At 56.1% G+C, this 23,686-nt stretch overlaps 3 protein-coding genes across 4 annotated transcripts in view; all 3 read left to right on the top strand.

The window, feature by feature from the left end:
* trim110 (tripartite motif containing 110) overlaps positions 1 to 3,675 on the top strand; it is a 5,103-nt gene extending 1,428 nt beyond the window's left edge. The window contains exons 1-7 of the mRNA XM_068340568.1: positions 1 to 22; positions 89 to 184; positions 280 to 513; positions 1,856 to 1,878; positions 2,023 to 2,168; positions 3,043 to 3,314; positions 3,393 to 3,675. The exon at positions 1 to 22 is cut by the window's left edge and continues 1,428 nt beyond it. Coding sequence (XP_068196669.1) covers positions 1 to 22; positions 89 to 184; positions 280 to 513; positions 1,856 to 1,878; positions 2,023 to 2,168; positions 3,043 to 3,314; positions 3,393 to 3,662 — 1,063 coding nt within the window. The 3' untranslated portion in view covers positions 3,663 to 3,675. The remainder of the gene's footprint in view (positions 23 to 88; positions 185 to 279; positions 514 to 1,855; positions 1,879 to 2,022; positions 2,169 to 3,042; positions 3,315 to 3,392) is intronic.
* Positions 3,676 to 4,168: 493 nt separating this feature from the next.
* Positions 4,169 to 6,978, top strand: cbln12 (cerebellin 12). Of its 2 annotated transcripts, XM_068340570.1 has the most exons (4): positions 4,169 to 4,321; positions 5,069 to 5,339; positions 6,140 to 6,259; positions 6,341 to 6,978. In XM_068340570.1, the coding sequence occupies exons 1-4, from the start codon at positions 4,299 to 4,301 to the stop codon at positions 6,536 to 6,538; spliced, it is 612 nt and encodes a 203-aa protein (XP_068196671.1). In that variant the 5' UTR covers positions 4,169 to 4,298; the 3' UTR covers positions 6,539 to 6,978. The 2 variants fall into 2 exon arrangements, with proteins under 2 accessions (XP_068196671.1, XP_068196670.1); XM_068340569.1 differs by lacking the exon at positions 4,169 to 4,321 and having other exon boundaries at positions 4,364 to 5,339.
* A 1,566-nt stretch (positions 6,979 to 8,544) lies between these two features.
* On the top strand, positions 8,545 to 23,212 carry chd8 (chromodomain helicase DNA binding protein 8). The gene is made up of 39 exons (XM_068340023.1): positions 8,545 to 8,644; positions 9,729 to 10,743; positions 10,827 to 11,132; positions 11,466 to 11,579; positions 11,975 to 12,477; positions 12,555 to 12,666; positions 12,784 to 12,990; positions 13,088 to 13,156; positions 13,249 to 13,304; positions 13,411 to 13,528; positions 13,601 to 13,684; positions 13,783 to 13,920; positions 13,999 to 14,120; positions 14,209 to 14,452; positions 14,548 to 14,724; positions 14,812 to 14,955; positions 15,050 to 15,148; positions 15,561 to 15,720; positions 15,805 to 16,015; positions 16,100 to 16,295; positions 16,379 to 16,549; positions 16,638 to 16,928; positions 17,007 to 17,227; positions 17,302 to 17,504; positions 17,589 to 17,745; positions 17,891 to 17,980; positions 18,064 to 18,167; positions 18,984 to 19,107; positions 19,201 to 19,276; positions 19,370 to 19,641; positions 19,741 to 19,976; positions 20,047 to 20,676; positions 20,758 to 20,864; positions 20,949 to 21,179; positions 21,273 to 21,368; positions 21,444 to 21,557; positions 21,638 to 21,739; positions 21,815 to 21,919; positions 22,008 to 23,212. Exons 1-39 carry the CDS (start codon positions 8,637 to 8,639, stop codon positions 22,419 to 22,421), a joined length of 7,827 nt encoding a protein of 2,608 aa, XP_068196124.1. The 5' UTR covers positions 8,545 to 8,636; the 3' UTR covers positions 22,422 to 23,212.
* The last annotated feature ends 474 nt before the right edge of the window (positions 23,213 to 23,686 follow it).

Here is a 23,686-nt window from a genome sequence, read left to right on the forward strand (position 1 = left end):
GCAGGTGGAGGCGGAGCTGAAGGTGGGCGGGACCGAGCGGTTCTCACCTGGTCCGTCAGGTTGGGGTTCTAACGAGGTGTTTCCACAGACCATCGTCCAGACGCTGCTCCAGAAGGCAGAGGAGAAGCTGGAGAGCGGCGAGCGAATCCTCAGGGAGCACGAAAACATCGACTCCATCATGGCGGTGAGTCGAAACGAGGGGGCGGAGCAACCAAACAACCCTCAAGGGTCCCGACATGTAACCCCCACTGATCTCTGGTGTCCCCGGGCCGGCTGCAGGACTCTCTGAAGCAGGACGACGCCCAGGTGCGGCGGCTGGGCGTTGACCTGCAGGTGCAGGTGACCCGGCTGGAGGCGGCCCTGAGGGATATCACCCAGACGGAGCGGCAGCAGGTCGTAGGTCGCGTCCACCAGGACTGCTCCAGGGTGAGGGCGGACATGACGCAGACGCTCAGCATCCAGCGCTACCTGGCCTCGCTGCTGGGGGAGGCCGGCCCCTTCCTGCTCATCTGGGTAAGGCGGCACCGGGCGTAGGGTGGCTAACGCAGGGCAAAGGTCACGAGCCGTGACCCCTCAGGAGTTTCAGTTCCTCCAGATCCCCAGTTTATGACGTGGAGCACTTGTTATCTGAACTCTAACCCCTAACCCTATTACTAACCCTAACACTATTAACACGAACCTCTAACTCCTAACACTAACCCCTAACCTTTAACCCGTAACCTTAACCCTAACACCATTAACCCTAACCTCTAACCCCTAAACCTAACCCCTCATCTCTAACCCCTAACCTCTAACCCCTAACCCTAACCCTTAACCCTAAACCCTAAACTAATCCTAACCTCTAACCTCTAACCCTGACCCCTGACCTCTAACCTAATCGTTAATCCCTAGACTAATCCTAATCCTAACCCTAACCCTAACTCTCTAACCCTAACCCCAACCCCCTAAACTAACCGTAACCCCTCACCCCTAACCCTAACCCCTAAACTAACCCTAACCCTAACTTTAGCTTTAGCCGTAGCTTTAACTACAGATTAACTCCTAACCCCTAACATTAATCCTAACCTCTGACGCTAGCAGTAACCCTAGCAACACGTTGAACTGCATGTTATGTTTTTTCTCACTCTGAGCTGCTGTAACAGTATCGCGTTAGCATCAGCCTTTAGCTCAAAGTCTTGCCATGGGTTCAAAGGTCGTAGGTCTATGTGAACAGGAAGTCAGAGTGAAAACAGGAACGATGTCACCTCAGAAAATGTTCGGAGGAAACATCTGACCTCTGAGGGGACGCAGGACGGGGACCTCTTCCGTTTTCACATTAGCGTTGGAACGTTGGGGTGACCTGAGTGTACTGACGCGCTGAAGCCCGTCAGGTCGCCGGCGTTATGTGTGGGGGGGGCGTGGGGGTGTTTGGGGGCGTTTCAAAGGCCTCCAACAAACCAGACCTTCTCCTCCAATAATAGGTTGTAATCACGTGTTTGTGCTTTTTAATTTCAATGACCTTCAGATAAACATCTTTTATATACCGTCTAATTATGTTGATGCTGTTAAATCAGCAGTTCACTTTGCTGCCCCCCTCCCAATCCACCCCCTCCAGTTTGAAAAGAGAGAAGGAATAGTTGGTTGGATTGTTCATCCAACCCTCTCAATATGTTTCACGAACGACTGCCAAGTGTGGTGTTGGAGTTTCTCTGACAGATATAAACACAACAGAGGAAACGCATAACACCTCTGAAAACACGCTGTCCTTGAAGGTAACAAACGAACGGGTGAAGAAAAGCCGTGATGGACGGACGGACAGATGGGCGGCCGTTTGTCTTCTGTTTGTCTCAGTTGTCCTTCGCTCTTCTCTTCTCAGGCATTCCAATCCGACGACACAAAGTAAGTCAGGGCTGAAGCCCGGTGTGTGTGACGTTAGCCTGTGTTGTGTTCAGGTGTGTCGGAGATAGAAACGCTAGCGAGCCACCAGATGAAGGCCTCTGAGCTATGTTAGCACCTCGTTGTTCTTCTGTTCCGGTGTTCCAGGCTGCTGGCCCACCTGAACAGCCCGGTCTTCATCCCCGATGCAGTCAGCCTGGACCGGAAGCACATCCTGGAGGACATCGAGAGCAAGTACCGGGAGTTCATCACGGCCACCCTCCACTGCCTCAGCGTCCTGAAGAGGGAGCTCCGTGAGTGGCCGACGGGCAACGGGTTAACACTTTGGGAGATACTTCTATTTGCTTGTTTGCCAAGACTTAGATGGGCTGTTGGGTATTCCAGAAGTCAGTCAGATCTACCCTCCTGGTTGGATGTGCCTGGAAAACCTCCAAAGGGAGGCGATCCAGAGGCCTCTGAACCAGATGGCTCTGCATCCTCTACCGACCCCCAACAGAAACGCATCATCTGCAAAGAACAGAAATGTAATCCAGGAGTTCCCAAAATCTGATCCCGTCAATGAGAACCTCAAGGAAAATCTCCAGTTTCTTTGTATTTGTGGAGCAGATGGTCTACTTAGCTTTTTTTTTTAGCATAGCTTAGTTTAGCTTAGTTTAGCATATTGACTGGGAATAAGGGAAAGCTATCCTGACCCTCCAAGTACCTTGTCAGACTGACTATTGCACTTTTTGGTTTTCGTAGGAGGCAAACAAGCTAAATCCCTGCGCCAATTTGTGAGCTTCAAAGCTGCCTTTATGCTAAGCTAAGCTAACGGATTCCTGGCTTCATATTCAAGGCACTGACCAAACAGCGGTATTATTCTGCTCATCTAAATCTTGGCAAGAATGCAATTTCCACACATGTCAAAGACAAAAAACATAATCTGTCGTATTCTGATTCAGTATTTGATGCAATGTGAGACTTTATCTGCTGATGCTATTTTTGTGCTCGGTGTGTCTTAAGTGAGACTGAGGACATGGATGTAACAATATGTGGGTGTCGGGAATGGATATTTCTCACTTCACACAGAGAGAGAGAAAAATTCTGTTGTTAGCTTGAGCAGCAGCTGTCGGTTGTGTTTCGCCGGTCGGAGTTGGAGTGTTGTTGAAGTTGTTGCGTCTCGTGCAGTAACCAGTCGCCTGACGCTCGACGCCAACACGGCCCACCCTCTGCTGAGCGTCTCCAACGACCTCCGCTCCGTCACCAGGGTAAAAACCCGCCTGCCCTACGCCGCTCACCCCGAACGGTTCGACCACTGGCCTCAGGTCCTCACCGTTCAGACCTTCTCCTCCGGGACCTACTACTGGGAGCTGGAGGCTGAGGGATTCTGGGATATCGGCGTTTGCTATAGAAGCATCGGTCGGAAGGGGAAGGAGGGGAACGCCTTCGGGAACAACAAGGTAGGTGAGACGCTTTAGGGACGCGAACCCGATCGTAAGGCAACCACGTTGACCCCGATGCCCCCGTTGGATCTGCAGGTCTCGTGGAGTTTGACCCAGCAGCACGACAGGAAGTTGGCCGCCTGGCACGATCGCAGGAAGACCCGCCTCTCCGTCCAGATGAGCAGCAACAGAATCGCCGTGGCGGTGGACGTCGGCGCGGGTACCGTGACCTTCTCTGAGGTGGGACCGTCCAACGGCCTGACCCACCTCCACACCTTCTCCACCACCTTCACCCAGCCGCTGTGTTTGGGCTTCGGACTCTACAAAGCCGAGCTGAACAGCCGCGTCGCCCTCGTCGAGGTCTGACGCGGGCGACGGCGGGCCGACGAAACCAGGACGGACGGAACCATCGGTGACACCTCACCCCCGTCATACCCGAGACTCATCCTCGATGGGATCAGGTGTTCCGAACGCCGATGCATTTCCTTCAGGGAATGAATGGAGCGTTTGATTGGTGTAGATTAGCAGATCTTAGCCTCAAAGCTAAAAAAAAATAAATGTAGAAGTAGTGGAGAAATAACTCCTTTGTTGTTGGATCACAAACGAAGTTAAGTCCGTAAAGGTAGCCTAGAACGGATCACTTCTGAAACTTGAATCATTCCAGAGGACGGTGCAAACGGTTTTTTTTTCCCACAAGCCTTTGTTACCTCAGGTTGGAGACAGCAGCCAGTCACACGCTAGCTGTGCTCTTTTGAATTAGCTCCGGTGCCCAGCTGTCCTCCCATTTTCTTTATTTCACTGTAAAGGTGAGTGGGCGGATGTAACACCGAGGGTGAGAAAGAGGCAGACGGAAAGGGAGGTGGGAGAGAGCGAGAGAGAGAGAGAGATCAGATCCTCCTCGCCGTGGTTACGATCGGACCGACCGCCGTTGTGTGAAATAATGTGACGGAGGACAAAGACGGGAGACGTTTTTTTCCGCCGCAGGAACCCGCTGCTCACCTGATGCGGGACACCGGACCCTTCAGGTAAACGTCGCTCGGCGCTACTGGGGGGGGGGGGGGTTGTGGAACACGTGTTTGTAGAATAACCCCCAACCCCCCCCCCCTTCATAAAAGGAAAAGCTTCAGTTTTCTTTTTGGGCTTCATTGAGATTTAAATTCTGTGGTTGTTTGTTCAGAAATAAACGAGTTGTGTGAGCGTGAAGTCGATCGGAGCCGACGCGCCGCTGCTTCTTAAGTTTGAAACAAAAGCGTGTGTGTGTGTGTGTGTGTGTGTGTGTGTGTGTGTGTGTGTGTGTGTGTGTGTGTGTGTGTGTGTGTCTAAGACAGATGGTCACACAGCGGTTGTTACTTCTCTCGTTCCCACTCCCCCACGTCTTTTCCTTGTCACCTGTCCAGAACGTTACCTCACCCGTTTCATCCCTCAGTTTCCTCCCCCGGACCCCTGGTGCCCTGGACCCGCCGCCTCGCCCCCTGTAACCTTTCCCCAACCCTTTCCCGCCCCCCCAGTTCTTCCTTCCTGTCAGTTTTTTGCTGAACGATTGTTTTTCTGGTTGTCGTTCTTGCCCCCGCTGACACCGGGGGGGATCTGGGATTTGTCAGGACGAGCCGAAACAAGAAACAGCCGGCGTACAGTTCGGAGTGTTTCCTCTCTCATCCGTCTGCTGGCTCTGTCGCGACCTTGATGCATATTAATGAAGCCGTTCTCAGAAGCACAGAAGCGTCGGTTCCATCAGCGTTTGCTTCTCCTCTAAAGTCCATCATGCATCCCAGATTAGTCACCTTTGACCTCCACATGCTGCTGGCCGTCCTCCTGCTGTTGGGCCCCCTGGAGGCAGGGGGCCAGAACGACACGGAGCCCATCATCCTGGAGGGGAAGTGCCTGGTGGTGTGCGACTCCACGCCATCGTCCGAGCCGGCCAGCAACGCCCTGGGCATGTCGGTGCGCTCCGGGTCGGGGAGGGTCGCCTTCTCCGCCAGCCGCCAGACCAACCACGAGCCCACAGACATGAGCAATCGCACCATGATCATCTACTTCGACAACGTGAGGATGCCGCCGCATCGTCCGCTTCACAGATTGAGACGTTTTTCAAATTCATGTTCAAAAAACTTTATTTGACCCCAAGTGGCAATTAAAGACACATGGGGCAGAATATACACAAAAACCAACACAAATACTGAAATACACAAATGTACAGTATAAAATATATTGCATTATTATTATTGTTATTATTCTTTTTGTATAAATTATATAAAATACAAGAAATATATAAAATATAAAAAATACAGTATATTTTATTTTTACATGAAATATATAAAAATAAAAAAATGTATTAAATATAAAATATTGTATAAAATATATAAGATTAAAAATATGTTAAATATAAAAAAATATAATTAAATATTTTTTATATATATGAAATATGTAAAAATAAAAATGTATTAAATATAAAATATTGTATAAAATATATAAGATTAAAAATATGTTAAATATAAAAAAATATAATTAAATATTTTATATATATGAAATATGTAAAAATAAAAATGTATTAAATATAAAATATTGTATAAAATATTTAAAATTAAAAATATGTTAAATATAAAAATTTTAATATTAAATATATTTTATGTATATCAAATATATAAATATAAAGTAATGTATTAAATATATAATATATATTTTATTATTGTTTTTAGTATTATTATATAAATTTTAAATTCAGACAAATGCCGTTAAGGTAATCAATGTCTTTTTAAAAAAATTGAAAACACTCGGTGTATTTGAACTATTCTTCCTAGTCATTTATCCCTTCCTTTCGTGACACCCTCTCTTTCCCCCCCCAGATTCTGGTGAACGTCGGGACCCATTTTGACCAGGAAAGCAGCATCTTCCTGGCGCCCAGACGAGGCGTCTACAGCTTCAACTTCCACGTGGTGAAGGCCTACAACCGACAGACCATCCAGGTAGGATTCTTCATCCGTGACCCCCTCCCCGTCTGAGGCGGGTCGGCCCTCACCTCGTCACCCCTTTTGCTCCGCCTCCAGGTCAGCCTGATGCTGAACGGCTGGCCCATGATCTCAGCCTTCGCCGGCGACCAGGACGTGACCCGAGAGGCGGCCACCAACGCCGGCCTGGTGATCATGGAGAAGGGGGACAAGGCCTACCTCCGGCTGGAGAGGGGCAACCTGATGGGGGGCTGGAAGTACTCCACCTTCTCCGGGTTCCTAGTCTTCCCCTTGTGAGGAAGATGGAGGGAGAATGTGTTGGATTGGGAAGAATCGGACGTGAGGATGATGAGAGTTGAAAGCAAAGGAAGGCTTCTGTTGTAGCTCCTCATGTGATGCATGGATGGATGCGATTTACCCATAAAATTATCAATATTGTGCAAATAAGAATCATTTTCACCTGAGAAGAAGAGGAGGGTAATGTTATTTATCTGTGAATTTAATTTGCTGTTCCTGTTTAAATATTTGCTAGATTTGCACATGAGATATTTCAGTGGTTATAATACAGTATATATATAATATATATATATATAATATATTATATTATATTTATTTGCAGCGTCGGCTTCTGTGTTGAAAAGTTTTTATTCCAAATGTGTGAAACCTGCCAGTGCTCCTTTATTCTGCCGTATTGTGTGTGTGTGTCCCCCCCCATCGATATATACCTGACAACTTTATCAACACACAAATTTCTATCAATTAAAAAAAGTCACGTAAAGTCGACTCAGTGTTTTGATTCTGCGTGGATTCGATGAACAGAACACCTCACACACCCCCGTCCAGGAATGTGACCTTTTTGGTGATGGTTTACTCTTAATCAGACCCCCACCCCCCACCCCCCACCCCACGGTGCTCTACCCACTGCAGCTGTTTGTAAATATAGCTCCCCCCCCCAGCAGAGAGGGTGTTGGCGTGGACCAGCAGAGCAGCGTGAGGCGGCGTGTGAGGCGGCGTGTGAGGCGGCGTGTGAGGCGGATGCTCCTCGCCGCGCCGCAGACAGATGGAGGCTTTGGCCGGCTCCTCTCTGCAGGACCGTCACGCAGAAATGTGGTGTGTTGTCACACACACTCACTCACGCTTCACTGGGCCCCGAAGGACTCCTACACATGGAAACCCGAATAAAATTCACGGTGTCACAGATTAGACAGGAAAGTCTGCAAATCTTTGTAGCTCTATTATCAAGAGAAGAAGAGAACCAATTTGACTATTTTATGAAAGTCAAGGTTGGATTAATGATCATGCAAAACTGGGAACTTGTTAGAGCCCTTAGATGCTGGGGGCCCTAAATATCTTTAATACGACTTCAGTAGGGAATGTGTGCCGCGGAAAAAGGCTCGATCTTGGGGTGTTGTCCTCAATCTGTTTCATTCTTTGGATTGCCCTAAATGAATTTATATTAGAAGAAAAGTGTGTTTCTATTTTCACACACATACATGTACATGTACAGGCCCTAGAACATGCACACACAGGGTCCTGTAAGCATGTAGATCTATCAAACTGATTTTTATTTAGAACACTTTATTGATGAGGATTGTAATGGTCCCACCTCTGCCCAACTGATCTGCTCTGTCATTATTTGGCCATTTTTAAAAAAATAAAAACTGATAATTAACTTGTCAAAAAGCCAAAAAGATGAACTGCGTTCCCGCCTGTGGCCACCAGGGGGCGACAGAACCCGTGTCACCCAGACCTGTGTCCCCTGTGGCCTGCATGTCATCAGGTCGGTGTCTGCTTGAGAAAAAAACCCCTGAGGCAAAAAATAAATAAAATCAACAATTATAAATTAAAATAAAACATTTGTCCACTCAGCTCAGGATTCTGGTGTATATTTTTAACACGTCATACAAAAACATGAGCCGCATCTGAGCTCCAGTCTGTGATAAAACCCTTGAAATGGACGGTGTCGTTCACCCACAGGCCTCCCCGGCTCGGAGCGCCATCAGCCACGTCAGGATGACGGAAACCCCGCTGATTCCTCCACCGGCTCGGCTACAAACAGCTCCCAGTTCCTGCTCGGAGCATCCGCGGCTGGAAAATCGCTACGCCTGAAGATCACCCAGTCCAATGGTCCTCGCTAGGCCGCATTTATTGACGCCTCAACCTAACCCGGTCATCGTCCCGCCCAGCCGCGGCCATTTTTATGACTGATCCCCCGCGCAGCCAATGAGATCCCCGGATGAGGCCGGCTTGGCATCGAACCAACCAATCGGCGTTGAGATCTCCCCAAACGGACACGCCCCTTACGCTTTCTCTGGCAAGAAGTTAGTTCCTGCTCTTCCCTGGCCGTTTCCTGTAACCGTACAGTGTTGTGAGACGGAGAAAGCCATGTGTGTCGATGCAAAGGTAAATTTAGGAGCCCCAAATTACCACCGGGGGGGTCCGGCGAGCGGATACGGTCGTTATTTCCCGGTATTGTGGCGAGAAACAGACGCGGAGTAAAGCGAAACAGCATCGCGGCCTAGAGGCTTGTGGCTGAGCGGAGACGCTCTTATTGGGGCACGTTGTTTGGTTTGGTCCGGTTTGTTGTCGGGGTCGGACGGAATGAATGGCGGGCAGGACCCCACGGAGGAGCCCGGGGCCGCTTCCACGCGTGTCCCCACCCGTGTTTCCACACCTAATGTCTGGGTTTTCCCCTTTCTTACCTCTTCCCCCCCCCTCCCCGCTTGTTGTATTTGCCACATCTTGTTAGCAGCACATGCTAACGCTAGCCGACGGTTTTGTAAGAGAGGCGGTGAGAGCATCCCTCCCTCCCCGGCATCCGGGCTCCTCTGGCCGGGCCGGTTCCGTCCAGAGGGTCGGTCCTGGTTCTGGTGCCTCTTATAAGATCAACAATTACACGTTTTATTATTTATTCTCTTCATGCTAACCCCCTGCTTTGATAATGTAGCTTTTAGCATCTTTATTTAGCATGAAACTGTTTTTTTTTGGGGGGGGGGGTGGTTTCAAGCAGCTTTTTAAAAAAATCTTATTATTAAAGTTTTTCTCTGAGTTTAGGTTGAGCTCACATGAAGAGCATCAGGTGTGTCTACATGGGTTTAATGTGTTCATATGTTCTCCCTGTACCTTCAGGTTCTGAAGTGAAGTGGTTTCAGGTGTATTCTGGTGCTGGTTCTGGTTCTGGTGCTGGTTCTGTCTCTGCTGGTGCTTTTCCTGTGTTTATTTCTGTGTCACCCCCCTCCTCCTCCTCCAGGGATCCATGAAGTTCTACCCCGCTTCAGCATCAGGAGGAAACTAACCCGACGTTAGCGCCTCCGTGTTTGTACAGTTCCAACCCAGAGAATGAAATTCTGCTTCTAAAATTCCAGTTTAGGAACCGGTTTGCGCCTCTTTCTCGGCGGCGGATCATGCGACTGTTTAAATACCACCCAGAAGCGGGAGCGTCTTCCGACTTCCTTCCCTGATGTTGGTGTTTCTGCTCTTCCTCCAGCCGTTTGCTTAAAACCGGAGACAAACAGGACCGCGCCGTGAACGTTGACCCCGGGAGTCGACCGGACGTTGTGCCCATCTCCCTGCGTGGAGTGGGCGAGATGGCGGACCCCATCATGGACCTGTTCGAGGACACGCCTCTGTTCAACCTGGACGCCCTTCCTGATGATTCCTTCTCTCAGGGCTCGTCGGACCCGGTGGAGGAGGCCCTGAAGCTGGCTCTGGGTCAGGTGGACCCGCCGGGCGAGCCCGACCTCGCCGTCAGCGCGACGGACCTCCACGATCCCGTAGCCGCTCCTTCCATCCTGGACCCGGCGCCTCTCCCGGTCGCCGCGCAGCAGCCGGTGCAAGTGTTGACCGCTCAGACCGTTTCCATAGCGGCGGCTCCGACGGTCGCCGCCTCCGTGGACGCGGTGCCTCAGATCCAGACGATACCGATGGTCAGCAACGCCGGCGTGGCCACGAGTAGCACCGTCCTGCTGAGCTCGCCGCTGACCGTCTCCAGCTCTCCGGTCACGACCACCGCCGCGGGGGCGTCGCTCGCTCAGATCACCCACCAGCTGACGCCCCAGCAGCTGGCGGCGCTGACCCAGCAGGCCGGAGGCAAGATCGTCATCCTGAAAGGTCCTCAAGGTCAAGCCCAGGTGCTGCAGACCGTATCCGGGGCGACGGGACAGACCAGCGGGAAGGTCATCCGCGTCTTGTCCGGCACGCCTCTGAAACCCGGCGTGTCCATCGTGCAGGGGGGGACGGTTCTGAACCAGGCCAGCCCGGGACACACTCAGATCAAGGTGAGTAGCGCCGGGGTGCAGCGGCTGCTCCAGACGTCCAACGGCCCCGTCAAGCAGATGCTGCTGACCTCCGTGCCCCAGCAGACCCCCGGCCAGACCGTCCAGGTTCAGATCCCGGCCCAGGGCCAGAATCAGGTCCAGGTCCAGCCCCAAGGCCAGGCCCAGATCCAGGTCCAGGCGCCGGGTCAGGTGCAGCTCCAGCCGGCCATGCAAGCCCAGACGCAGGTGAGGCTCCACACAGCGATGGTGGGGGGGGGGGGTAAATGTGCCCCCGTCGGGTCCTGATCTGGTTCTCCTCCGGACTCCAGGGGGGTGAGGCCAAACGGATCACGCTGGTCCTCCAGCAGCCCTCGCAGGCCGGCTCGGCGGCGGGCCAACCGGTGGCGCCGCAGCAGCAGATCCAGCAGGTTCAAACGACCCAGGGGGGGCAGCAGACCCAGGCCCCCACCAGGCTGGTGCTGGGGCAGCTCCCCGGGGGCAAACTGGTGCTCCAGGGCAGCCAGCTGGCGGCGCTGACGCAGGCCAGGGCGGCGGGCCAGGCTGGGGGGCAGCCCAAGGTCCTCACCATCCAGCTGCAGGTGCAGCAGCAGCCCAACCAACAGGGGGGCGTCAAGGTGAGGGGGGGGTGTGAGGTCGCGACCTGCACAGTCAGAACGACAGCAGACTCATGATTGATGTTTGATGCTAATGCTAATGCTAACACCATTCAGATGGTCTGAAGGACACGACATCGGTCAGTGGATGCTGGGGGGGGGGTGTGTGTGTGTGGGGGGGGGGTAACCTCTGTATTAGATTAAAACTTTCAGATTAAAAATAACAACATGGCTCTGCTGTGTCGAAGCATCACAGAGACACACACACACACACACACGGGGGCGTGTCCCAGGTCTGTTCTTTTCCTGGAGGGGGGGGACTGACTAGAACCGTCTCTTTGTTCTGTCTCTCAGTACCAGCTGGTCTCCGGGGCCGGGAATGCCGGGGGCCCCCAGGTGTTACAGATCTCCCAGGGACAAGGAGGACAGAGGGTGGCGGTGCCGCTCAAGATGCTGCTGCAGCCTCAGGTAGGGGCCAGACCGTAGGGGCCAGATCGTAGGGGCCGGACCGTAGGGTCCAGATCGTAGGGGCCGGATCGTAGGGGCCGGATCGTAGGGTCCAGACCGTAGGGTCCAGACCGTAGGGGCCAGACCGTAGGGTCCAGACCGTAGGGGGCCAGACCGTAGGGGCCGGATCGTAGGGGCCGGACCGTAGGGGCCAGACCGTAGGGGCCAGACCGTAGGGGGCCAGACCGTAGGGGGCCAGACCGTAGGGGCCGGATCGTAGGGGCCAGACCGTAGGGGCCGGATCGTAGGGGGCCAGACCGTAGGGGCCGGATCGTAGGGGGCCAGACCGTAGGGTCAGCTGCTAGTTTCCTATTCCTGTCTCCATCCTTCAACCTTCTCCACCCCCCCACACACAGACGAGCTCAGCCTCCTCGGCCGGGGGCACGGTCTCCGTGGTGAAGGTCATCAACACGTCGGCCGCCGGCTCGGCGTCGACCACCACCACCCCCTCCCCGGCCATCCGCATCACCAAGGCCCCCGGAGAGTCGCCGTCGGTGAGGCGGGTGGAGATCCTGTGCAAACAGGAGAAAGCCAACCGCATCGTGGCCGAGGCCATCGCCCGCGCCAAAGCCCGGGGCGAGAAGAACCTGCCCCGCGTCCTGAACCAGGACGAGCTGCCCAGCACCCAGTCCCCCCCAGACACCCCCGGGACGCTGACCGTGGTGTCCGGAGGCAAGAAGAAGTCCAGTGGGGGAGGAAGCAAGAAGAAGAGCCCCGTCGCCGGGGCAACCGTGGCCAAAATGTCAGGAGGGGCTGACAAGAAGGGCAAAGTGAAGACGCCGGGAGGTACCACTGGGGTGGCTGGGTGCACCATCGTCACCGGGGGGGGCAACAAGAGCAAAAGCAAGACCAAGACGAAGTGAGTGACTGGTCAGGCCAGGATCCGGCGTGCCCTCGGTGGGTGTGTTCACGGTTGTCCTCTCTTTCCCCCCCCAGCACCATCACTCTGGTGGGGGCAAAGAAGCGGAAGAGGAACCCGTCGTCGGACCATTCCGACGGGGAGCAGAGCCCCGCCTCGCCCGCCGCCCTGGAGGAGGATCTGATCATGGTACGAACGCACGAGGACGGTGTTTAACGCACGATAAGGCGCTCGGAAAATACTCGAGTTGGTTTCCGGTTTTTTAAACCCCCCCTCCGCTCCGTCTCGTGTCTCTGCCCCCGCCAGAAGCGGCGCTCTAACCGCGTGGTGAAGAGGAAGAAGTACACCGAGGACCTGGACATCAAGATCACCGACGACGAGGACGAGCAGGAGGACGTGGACGTCACCACCACCGCCGCCGCCGTGGCCTCCATCAGCGGCGGCACGGCGGCGCAGCTCAAACAGGAGCTGGAGCTGGACGTGGATGGACAACCCAGCATGCAGTTCTTCGTGGTGAGCGTAAAAAAACCAAACAAACCCAAAAACGTGGAGATACAGGGTCGTCGTGACGACCGGATGCTGACGTCCGTCGTTCTTTCTGTCTCCGCAGGAAAACCCGAGCGAGGAAGACGCCGCCATCGTGGACAAGGTTCTGTCTCTGAGGGTCACCAAGAAGGAAGTGGGTCGTTTTCTTTTATCTGGAATGTCCATGAATGATTTAAGAGTCACCCCCCCCCCCCACTAAAAAACCCCTCCCGGTGTCCCCTCAAGGTGTCCCCCGGCCATTACGTCAACGTGGAGGAGTTCTTCGTCAAATACAAGAACTAGTAAGTGATCGATTCCATCTCTGTTGGGGAGGGGGTGGGTCCAGATCCTCCGTGGGGGTCCAAGTCTTCCATGGGGGGGGTCCAACCTTCTTTGCCCTGTCTGCAGCTCGTATCTCCACTGTGAGTGGGCCAGTCTGGAGCAGCTGGAGAAGGACAAGAGGATCCACCAGAAGATCAAGAGGTTCAAGACCAAACACGCCCAGATGCGCCACGTCTTCCAGGAGGTGAGGGGGGGTCCTGACTGATGGGGGGGGGGCAGAGGTCTGTCTGTTTGTCTGATCCTGTGGTTCCTGCAGGACGAGGAGTCGTTCAACCCCGACTACGTGGAGGTGGACCGGATCCTGGACGTGTCCCACAGCGTGGACAAGGACAACGGCGAGGTGAGCGGGCACAACTCACCAGCAATCAGCCCCTCCCCCTTTTTCTACTGGCTTGTCTGAATGTGTTTGTGTGTGTGTGCCCCCCCTCCCACCCCCAGCCCGTCATCTACTACCTGGTGAAGTGGTGCTCGCTGCCTTACGAAGACGCCACCTGGGAGCTGAAGGAGGACGTGGACGAGGGCAAAGTGGAGGAGTTCCAGAAGATCCAGAACCGCCAGCCCCGCCTCAAGAGAGTGGTGCGTGAACCCGGAACCCCCCCTAACCTAGAACCCCCCCCAGAACCCCTTTCTAAACCTGCTTGTGTGTTTTCTCAGACGCGTCCGTCCGCCAACGCCTGGAAGAAGCTGGAGGAGTCCAGAGAGTACAAGAACGGGAACGTCCTGCGGGAGTACCAGCTGGAGGGGGTCAACTGGCTGCTCTTCAACTGGTACAACAGGTACGCCCCACCCCCCAACCCACGCCCCTGTTGAGGGAGGGGGTGACGGCTTTGAGCTAACGGCGTTCTCTCTGCCCCGGCTCCTCAGGCAGAACTGCATCCTGGCGGACGAGATGGGTCTGGGGAAGACCATCCAGTCCATCACGCTGCTGTCGGAGATCTACGCCGCCGGCATCCAGGGCCCCTTCCTGGTCATCGCCCCCCTGTCCACCATCACCAACTGGGAGCGGGAGTTCACCACCTGGACCAACATGAACGCCATCGTCTACCACGGCAGCCTGGCCAGCCGGCAGATGATCCAGCAGTACGAGATGTACTGCAAGGACGACAAGGTTGGGCAGTCGCTGGGGGTTTGGGGGGGGTGGCGACCGATGAGAGGGCGAGCTGGAACACGACTAACCAGAACTTCCTGTCCCCCCTTCCACAGGAGCACCTGATCCCCGGCGCGTACAAGTTCGACGCCCTGATCACCACCTTTGAGATGGTCCTGTCCGACTGCCCCGAGCTGAGGGAGATCTCCTGGCGCTGCGTCATCATCGACGAGGCTCACCGCCTCAAGAACCGCAACTGTAAGCTGCTGGACAGCCTGAAGATGCTGGACCTGGTCAGTATGAGTAGAGGAACATCTCAGGGGTGGTAGAACTTTATTTAGACCTGTCTGTGTGGCGTTCCTGTCGGGTTTTCCTCCCAGGAACACAAGGTGCTGCTGACCGGCACGCCTCTCCAGAACACTGTGGAGGAACTCTTCAGCCTGCTTCACTTCCTGGAGCCGGCTCAGTTCCCCTCCGAGATCGAGTTCCTCAGAGACTTCGGAGACCTCAAAACGGAAGAGCAGGTGGGAAATAGTCACACCTTCACACCTGAAACACACACACACACCCATACGGAACACACACACCTGAGCTCATCGTTGTCTCTCGGGTCCACAGGTTCAGAAGCTGCAGGCCATCCTGAAGCCCATGATGCTACGACGGCTCAAAGAGGACGTCGAGAAGAACTTGGCGCCCAAACAGGAAACCATCATTGAGGTCAGTGGAGCTGATGCGCGTTAATGGTGAGCTCCTAGAGCACACGTGTCAAACTCTAGGCCCGGGGGCCAAATGTGGCCCTCAACATCATTTTATGTGGCCCGCTAGAGCATAAGAGGTCAGAGTGTCTAAAAATAAATAAGTTAAGGGTGTTTTGACCAAAAACTACATTTCCCACAATGCAGTAGTTCATCCCATTAACAAAGTTAACGTCCTAACTTGTGTCTGATGTTATTTTTCTTTATTGATTGATAGTTTGATCCTTGATTGATGGAGTTCTGTGGGTTTAAGGAGTCGTTACATTGAGTTTTAGTTACTTTTTTAAATAAGTTACGTCTCTCCCTTCGAGGACAGCCGTTATACTGACGTCTTATGCACCTGCCGACGTAATAAACCCCCCCCCCCCACTCAGGTGGAGCTGACGGACGTGCAGAAGAAGTACTACCGGGCCATCCTGGAGAGGAACTTCAGCTTCCTGAGTTTAGGAGCTAACAGCAACAGCAACGTCCCCAACCTGCTCAACACCATGATGGAGCTACGCAAGTGCTGCAACCACCCCTACCTCATCAACGGTAGGTCGCCCCAGCGTGAATGAAGCTCTGGGGGGGCGCTTATGGTGGGGGGTTAGCGTAGTCGTGACGCTCCGTCTGTTCCAGGCGCGGAGGAGAAGATCGTGGCGGAGCTGCGGGAGGTCTACAACCCGCTGGCTCCCGACTTCCATTTGCAGGCCCTGATCCGCTCGGCCGGCAAGCTGGTGCTACTGGACAAGCTGCTGCCCCGGCTGAAGGCCGGGGGCCACAAGGTGCTCATCTTCTCCCAGATGGTGCGCTGCTTGGACATCCTGGAGGACTACCTCATCAACAAGAGGTAAGAGCGGCGGTGGCGCGTCGGTACGGACGCCGTCGGCTCGACGGCAACGAGTTAACCAAACCCGTGTGGCGACGTTCGCAGATACCTTTACGAGCGAATCGACGGCAGAGTGCGCGGGAACTTGCGACAGGCCGCCATCGATCGCTTCAGCAAACCCGACTCGGACCGCTTCGTCTTCCTGCTCTGCACCCGCGCCGGCGGGCTGGGCATCAACCTCACCGCCGCCGACACCTGCGTCATCTTCGACTCGGACTGGAACCCCCAGAACGACCTGCAGGTACGCCAAACGGGAGGAGAACGTTTAACCTCCAGTCGTTTTATCTCGGCTGTCTTTACCCATGATCCTCCTCTCCCCACCAGGCCCAAGCTCGCTGTCACCGAATCGGCCAATCCAAAGCCGTCAAGGTGTACCGCCTGATCACCAGGAACTCCTACGAGAGGGAGATGCTGGACAAAGCCAGCCTGAAGCTGGGGCTGGACCGCGCCGTCCTGCAGAGCATGAGCGGCAACAAGGAGAGCAACGTCAACGGCGTAAGAAGCCCCGCCCACCACGAACGAACCGCCAGATCGCTTTGGGAGCCGTTGGGTCAATCTCTTTCTTTGTTGCCGCCCCAAACAGATCCAGCAGTTCTCCAAGAAGGAGATCGAGGACCTGCTGAGGAAGGGGGCGTACGCCGCCATCATGGACGAGAACGACGAGGGCAGCCGCTTCTGCGAGGAGGACATCGACCAGATCCTGCAGCGGCGGGCGACCACCATCACCATCGAGAGCGAGGGCAAAGGCTCCACCTTCTCCAAGGCCAGCTTCGTGGCGTCGGAGAACCGCAATGACATCGCCCTGGACGACCCCGAGTTCTGGGAGAAGTGGGCCAAGAAGGCCGACATCGACATGGACTCCATCAACAGGAAGGTAGGAGACGGGGTCGCCGTGGAGACGGCCCAGATCTGAACACGTCCGATCGATTGGTTTGGTCTGTTTGGGCGACAGAACACCCTGGTGATCGACACGCCCCGAGTTCGCAAGCAAACGCGTCAGTACTCCAGCTTACGAGGGGAGGGGGGCGACCTGTCGGACCTGGACAGCGACGACGAGTACCCCCCCGCCAACTCCAGGCAGTCGCGTTCCTCCCGACGCACCGACCGCCACAGCGGGGGCGGGTACGGACGCACCGACTGCTTCCGGGTGGAGAAACACCTGCTGGTCTACGGGTACGGACCCCCCGCCCCCCAGAGGAACTCCAGATTGGTTTTCCCGTTGTCTGACTCTCGCTCCTCCCTTCCAGGTGGGGGCGCTGGAGGGACATCCTGTCCCACGCCAGGTGCAAGCGGCGGCTGAGCGAGCGCGACGTGGAGACCATCTGCCGCGTCATCCTGGTGTTCTGCCTCCTCCATTACCGCGGCGACGAGAACATCAAGAGCTTCATCTGGGAGCTCATCACGCCGCCGGAGAACGGCCGCGAGCCGCAGACGCTGCTCAACCACTCAGGTGGGGGGGACGGGAGAGGCTCCGCCTCCACACGTGAACGTCCTGCTTGATGTGATTACTAACTGCCCCGCTTCCCCCCCCCAGGATTGTCCATCCCCGTCCCCCGGGGGCGTAAGGGCAAGAGGGTGAAGGCCCAGAGCACCTTCGACGTCCAGAAGGTGGAGTGGATCAGGAAGTACAACCCCGACACGCTGCTGCTGGACGACAGCTACCGCAAGCACCTGAAGCACCAGTGCAACAAGTCAGTGTGTGTGTGTGTGTGTGTGTGTGTGTGTGTGTGTGTGTGTGTGTGTGTGTGTGTGTGTGTGTGTGTGTGTGTGTGTGTGTGTGTGTGTGTGTGTGTGTGTGTGTGTGTTCACGTTCACACACCTCCACTCTTCTCTCAGGGTGCTGCTGCGCGTGCGAATGCTCTACTACCTGAAGCAGGAAGTGATCGGCGAACACGCCGACGCCGTCCTGAAGGGGGCGGACATCAGGTGAGTGTCACTTCCTGTGAAAGGTGGCTGTGAGCCGATCCACTTCCTGTCGGGGGTTAAAGAACGTCTGCTGGTTCGTTCAGGGACGTCGACATCTGGATGCCTGAGATGGAGCAGCAGGAAGTCCCCGCGGGGTGGTGGGACGGCGACGCCGACCGCTCGCTGCTCGCTGGCGTGTTTAAACACGGTAGGTTCAACGGACCCCCCGCCGCCGTGAGTGGGACCCGACTAGACCAGGACCCGACTAGACCAGGACCAGACTAGACCGGGACCCGACTAGACCGGGACCCGACCAGACCAGGACCCGACTAGGCCAGGACCCGACTAGACCAGGACCCGACTGGACCAGGACCCGACTAGACCAGGACCCGACTAGGCCAGGACCTGACCAGACCAGGACCCGACTAGACCAGGACCCGACTAGAACAGGACCAGACCAGGACCTGAGTAGACCAGGACCCGACTAGACCAGGACCTGACTAGACCAGGACCCGACGACACCAGGACCCGACTAGGCCAGGACCCGACTAGACCAGGACCAGACCAGGACCTGACTAGACCAGGACCTGACTAGACCAGGACCCGACTAGAACAGGACCAGACCAGGACCTGACTAGACCAGGACCCGACTAGACCAGGACCCGACTAGAACAGGACCAGACCAGGACCCGACTAGACCAGGACCCGACTAGACCAGGACCCGACCAGACCAGGACCCGACTAGAACAGGACCAGACCAGGACCCGACTAGACCAGGACCCGACTAGACCAGGACCCGACCAGACCAGGACCCGACTAGACCAGGACCCGACTAGACCAGGACCCGACCAGACCAAGACCCGACTAGAACAGGACAAGACCAGGACCCGACTAGACCAGGACCCGACTAGAACAGGACCCGACCAGACCAGGACCCGACGACACCAGGACCCGACTAGACCAGGACCCGACAGCCCCCCCCCCCCCCCGTAACCCTAACGCACCCCTCCCCCCTGTGTTCCAGGGTATGAGATGTACACCACCATGCGCGCCGACCCCCGCCTCTGCTTCCTGGAGCGAGCCGGTCGCCCTGACGACAAAGCCATCGACGCCGAGCAGCACACCGGTGACCCCGAGCTGGGAGACGAGTGAGCGACCCCCCCCCCCTCGCCGGGCCACTTCCTGTTTGTCTGTTTCTACTTCCTGTTGGTGGTCAACACCTCTTCCTGTTGTTTTTCCAGGGCGGAGTACGACAAATACTCCGAGGACCCGGAGTTCAAACCCGCGTCGCGACACGCCAAAGATCTTTTCGAGGAGGTGGGGGGGGGCGTGAACCGCCGCCGTGACATCACGGGAGGGGGCGGGGGGGTCGTACTGAACGTCTGATTGAGCCTCTGTCTCCTCCCCCAGCCGGACTCCATGAACGTGGACGACGAGATTCCGGTGGAGGAGAAGCCGCTGCCGATGGCGGAGCACGCGTCCGTCATCCTGGGGGGGCCGTGCGATTGGCCGTCCAGCTCGTCGCTGACGGCGCGGCTGCGGCGTCTGATCACGGCGTACCAGCGCAGCTACCGGCAGGAGCAGCTGAAGATCGAGGCCGAGGCCAAGGGCGACCGGCGGCGCAGGAGGTGCGAACAGGCCAGCAAGCTGAAGGAGATCGCCCGGCAGGAGCGCCAGCAGAGGTAGATGGGAAAAAACTCCCAGAGGATTCTGGGAAAACGCCTCAAATCGACACCAAAAATCGATAGAAGGTTCTGTTTTTAACGTCGTCTGTGCTTCAGGTGGACGCGGCGGGAGGAGTGCGACTTCTACCGCGTGGTCTCCACCTTCGGCGTGGAGAAGATCAAAAAGGAGGCGGGGCTTCCCGAAGTGGGCGGGGACCCGGAGTTCAACTGGAACCGCTTCCGGACCTTCGCCCGTCTGGATAAGAAGACGGACGAGAGCCTCAGCCGGTACTTCCGTTCCTTCGTCGCCATGTGCCGGAGGGTGTGCCACCTGCGTCCGGGGCGGGGCGAAGGTAACCGGCCGTCCCGATTGGCTCAAATCCGACTCCTCCCATTGGTTTAAAGTTGTGCTTCCTGTCTCAGATCCGTCTGAGCCCGCCCAGACCGTCGCCCCCATCACCGAGGAGCGCGCCTCCCGCACGCTGTACCGCATCAGCCTCCTGCGCCGCCTCCGCGAGCGCGTCCTGCCCCACCCCTCCCTGGAGGAGCACCTGCGGCTGGCCCCGCCCACCTCGGAGCTGCCTGGCTGGTGGAACATCCCGGAGCACGACCGCCAGCTGATGCTGGGCGCCGCCCTGCACGGCGTCAGCCGCACCGAGCTCTCCATCTTCTCCGACCCGCAGTTCACCTTCAGCCAGGCCCGCGACATGTTCATCCTCAACCAGCAGGCCCCGCCCCCGCCGCCGCCGCCACCCATCCTGGCGCCGCCCATCAGCCAGACCAGGGCGGAGGAGGAGAGCGTGCAGGTGGAGGTGGTCCAGGACGACGCCCGACTGTTCGGAGGTCAGCTGGTCGACCTTCAGGGCACGCCGCTGAGTCATCACGACGGGAAGTCGTGGGCGGGGGCAAAGAGGAGCCGGGGGAAGACGGGCGGAGCCAGGAAGGCGGACGGCGGGTTCGACTCGGATTCCGACTCGGACTCGGGCTCGTCGTCGTCCGACCGGTCGGGCAGCAGCGACGACAGCGGCGAGAGCGAGGAGGAGGCGGAGAGAGGTGGGTGAACGGGTCGCCGCGGTAACGCCCGCATCCCAAAAGACTGGGGGTCACCTGACCCGGTCGGTTTCCACCTATCAGCAGGCATCAAGCTGTGCGACGCCGACGAGGACAACAGCATCCTGTCCACGACGCCGTCGCAGGACGGCATCCCGCCCCCCGACCCTCTGAGAGTGGATTGGCCGAAGGTAAGGGGGCGTGTCCCTCTCACGTACTTCTTTATCGTCCCGTGGCGAGCGTGTTGACGCGTTGGCTCCTCCTCTTCCTGTCAGGACCGGGTGTTGATCAACCGCCTGGACAACCTGTGCACGCTGGTGCTGACGGGTCAGTGGCCGTCGGGGCGGCGCTACGTCACCGAGGCTCAGCTCAACGCCAGCGCCGAGCTGGCGGCGGCGGCGGAGGAGATGGCGTACACCCGGCTGATCCGCAAACCCGCCGCCGCCACGCCCGTCCTCCAGGGGGCGGAGCCAGACGACGGGGAGTTCACCGTCAAACTCCTGAAGGTGAGATGTTTGGAACGGCGCCGGCGTGTTTGTGAAAAAAAAGAAAGGTTTTTAGTGGCGCCTACTACTTATGTTTGCCCCCCCCCCCCGCAGGAGGAGGGGCTGAAGCTGACCTTCTCCAAACAGGCCCTGATGCCCAACGGGTCGGCGGGGGAGAGCAGCGGCCGCAAGAAGCGCAAAGACCAGGAGGTAGCGTCCCAGCAGCACCTGGAGGTGGGCGGGGCTAACCCCCCCCCCGCGCTCACCTGTTCTTTTTGGTTTCAGTTCTCCGACCCCGACGGGCTCCAGGATCCGCTGGAGCGCACCCCCCGGCGCCGGGACCCGCCCACCTGGCTGAAGGAGAACCCGGATTACGAGGTGGAGGGCGACATGCTGGAGGTAGGGGTCGGTGATGTCATCGGGTGAGGGGCGGGGGGTCGGGGGGGGGCACTTCCTGTCTGAGCGTGCGGTGCGTGCAGCTGCTGGTGAACCGGAGCAAGAGGAAGAGGAGGAGGAAGGCCGACAAGCCGCTGACGGGCAGCGAGAAGGTGAAGGTCATCAACGTCAGGACGGGGAAGAAGGTGGGGGCCAACGCCGATTGGTGAGGGGAGGCGGGGTCAGGAAGCGTCTCCTGACGTCTGAACATCTCTCCTCAGGTGGGGGCCGCCTTCTGCCCGATGCTGCAGGACCTGAGGGAGTACCTGGAGGAGAACCCCGACAGCGCCGTGGCCCCCGATTGGTCCGAAACAGTCCGCAACTCCGTAAGTACCCCCGTGACTCCCCCCCCCATCTCAACAGTGTTTCTATCTCAATTGTGTTCTGATGAGCTCGTCCCCCCCCGCCCCCCAGGGCTTCCTGCCGGAGACCTTCTTCCACCGCCTGCTGACGGAGCACTCCGAGCTCCCCAAGAAGAGCCGGCGCCGCCATCACCACCACCACCATCACCACCACCACCACCATCACCACCACACTCCTGCCCCCGCCCCCGGAGAAGACCCCGCCCTGGACGGCGTGGAGGAGGAGGAGGAGGAGGAGGAAGAGGAGGAGGAGGAGACGCTGGTGTCGGACGGCGCCTACATGATGGACGAGGAGGAGCTGGAGGCGTCGCACCACTTCCTCACTGCGCCGGACTTTGAGGTCAAAATGGGGGGGGGCAGCCTCTCCCAGGGCGACTATGACAGCTCCGACCAGGAGGAGGCGCTGTTGGACGATGTCATCATAGCACAGAAGGACTCCGATTCGTCCTCCAGCTCGGAGGACTGATGGACCTGCCTCCCCAGCGTCTGCCCCCCCCCACAAAGAAAACTGGTTTCCTGTTTTATTTTTACCACATTATATATCAGATATCAAATATGGGACGAATGTTTTTGTTGCTACTTTTATTCCTTTATTTTATACGGGGGGGGGGTGGCGCCTCTTTTCTGTTCCATCACTGTTACGCTCCGTATGACATCACCGATGACATCACACCGTCTCCCCCGCCCCCCTTGTCTGTTCCTTCCCAACACATTCCCACCCATGACCAAAACGGGGGACCCCCCCCCCCCCCGTTGTACAGAAACCGTTTCCTTACCCAAGAACCTCAAAAGCCGGTCCTTTAGCTTGACGTGAACCTGGATCCGGACCCCTCCCCCTTATCACCCCCCCCCCCATTCGTCTGGTTCTGTCTTCTGTGTCCAGGCTGATCTGTGAACTAAAGGGGGTCCAGTGTGTGGATGTACTGTTATTGTTTTCACTCTGATGGGGGGGGGGGTGGGAGACAGGAAGTGACGTGTTAGTTACTGAAGGGGGGGTTTGTACAATGTAGAGCTGGTGGGTTGTACTACAGCCAGTTAGTTTTCCTGTTTTATGAAGCGAGTACCCGTGAAACGATCTGCAGCGGACGGACGGACGCTCGCGTGCGTCGCCACGACGACTCATCGAGCGGCAGCAATAAGGTGGTCGATGTGATTGTTTGTCCGTTTCTTTTTAATGATCGTGTCATCAATGCAGCAAAACGATAATGTATTGGAGCTTAAAATGTCAGTGATGGAAATGATGTCCATGTATAAAAAAAAAAAATTACTGAAGGTCTGTGTCAGTGCTACGTTCAGCGTAAAAAAAGAACGATCGAGGAGTCCTGCTTGGAATAACGCTCAAAAGTAAAGGTTTTAAATGTCCTGAAAACGTAGAAACCACAGGAAACGGGCTGTTAAATCATCAGGTGGTTATTTAATGGGGCAGCATGGTGAGAAAAAGAGAGCAGCTTTTTAGATGGTCCATGAAATCCCACACGGTAAGTAGAGAAGATGTTCATTTGATGTCTCCTTACGTCATTCATCATCAAAAGAAAAAATATTTTAATGAATTCAAACAGTATCCGCCTGGCCCCCACAGAGAAAGGTCCAAATTGTAGATCAATACAGGGGCACAGCGAAGCCCTTAAAATCACATGAGACCTGAACCAATACAATCAGCCATAAAGCAACTTAAATACATAATGCTGGGTTTAATTAATTTAATTTTAATTAATTTGATTTAATTTTTAA

The sequence above is a fragment of the Antennarius striatus genome, chromosome 18 (assembly GCF_040054535.1).
Source record: "Antennarius striatus isolate MH-2024 chromosome 18, ASM4005453v1, whole genome shotgun sequence".
Classification (NCBI taxonomy): Eukaryota; Metazoa; Chordata; class Actinopteri; order Lophiiformes; family Antennariidae; genus Antennarius; species Antennarius striatus.

Coding starts and splice junctions, on each gene's coding strand:
- cbln12 (XM_068340569.1), top strand. CDS start 4,980: ATGCATATTAATGAAGCCGTTCTCAGAAGCACAGAAGCGTCGGTTCCA. Junction 5,340..6,139: donor TGATCATCTACTTCGACAAC/GTGAGGATGCCG, acceptor TTCCCCCCCCAG/ATTCTGGTGAACGTCGGGAC. Junction 6,260..6,340: donor ACAACCGACAGACCATCCAG/GTAGGATTCTTC, acceptor CTCCGCCTCCAG/GTCAGCCTGATGCTGAACGG.
- chd8 (XM_068340023.1), top strand. Junction 13,157..13,248: donor TGAGGGTCACCAAGAAGGAA/GTGGGTCGTTTT, acceptor TGTCCCCTCAAG/GTGTCCCCCGGCCATTACGT. Junction 19,108..19,200: donor GACCCCGAGCTGGGAGACGA/GTGAGCGACCCC, acceptor TTGTTTTTCCAG/GGCGGAGTACGACAAATACT.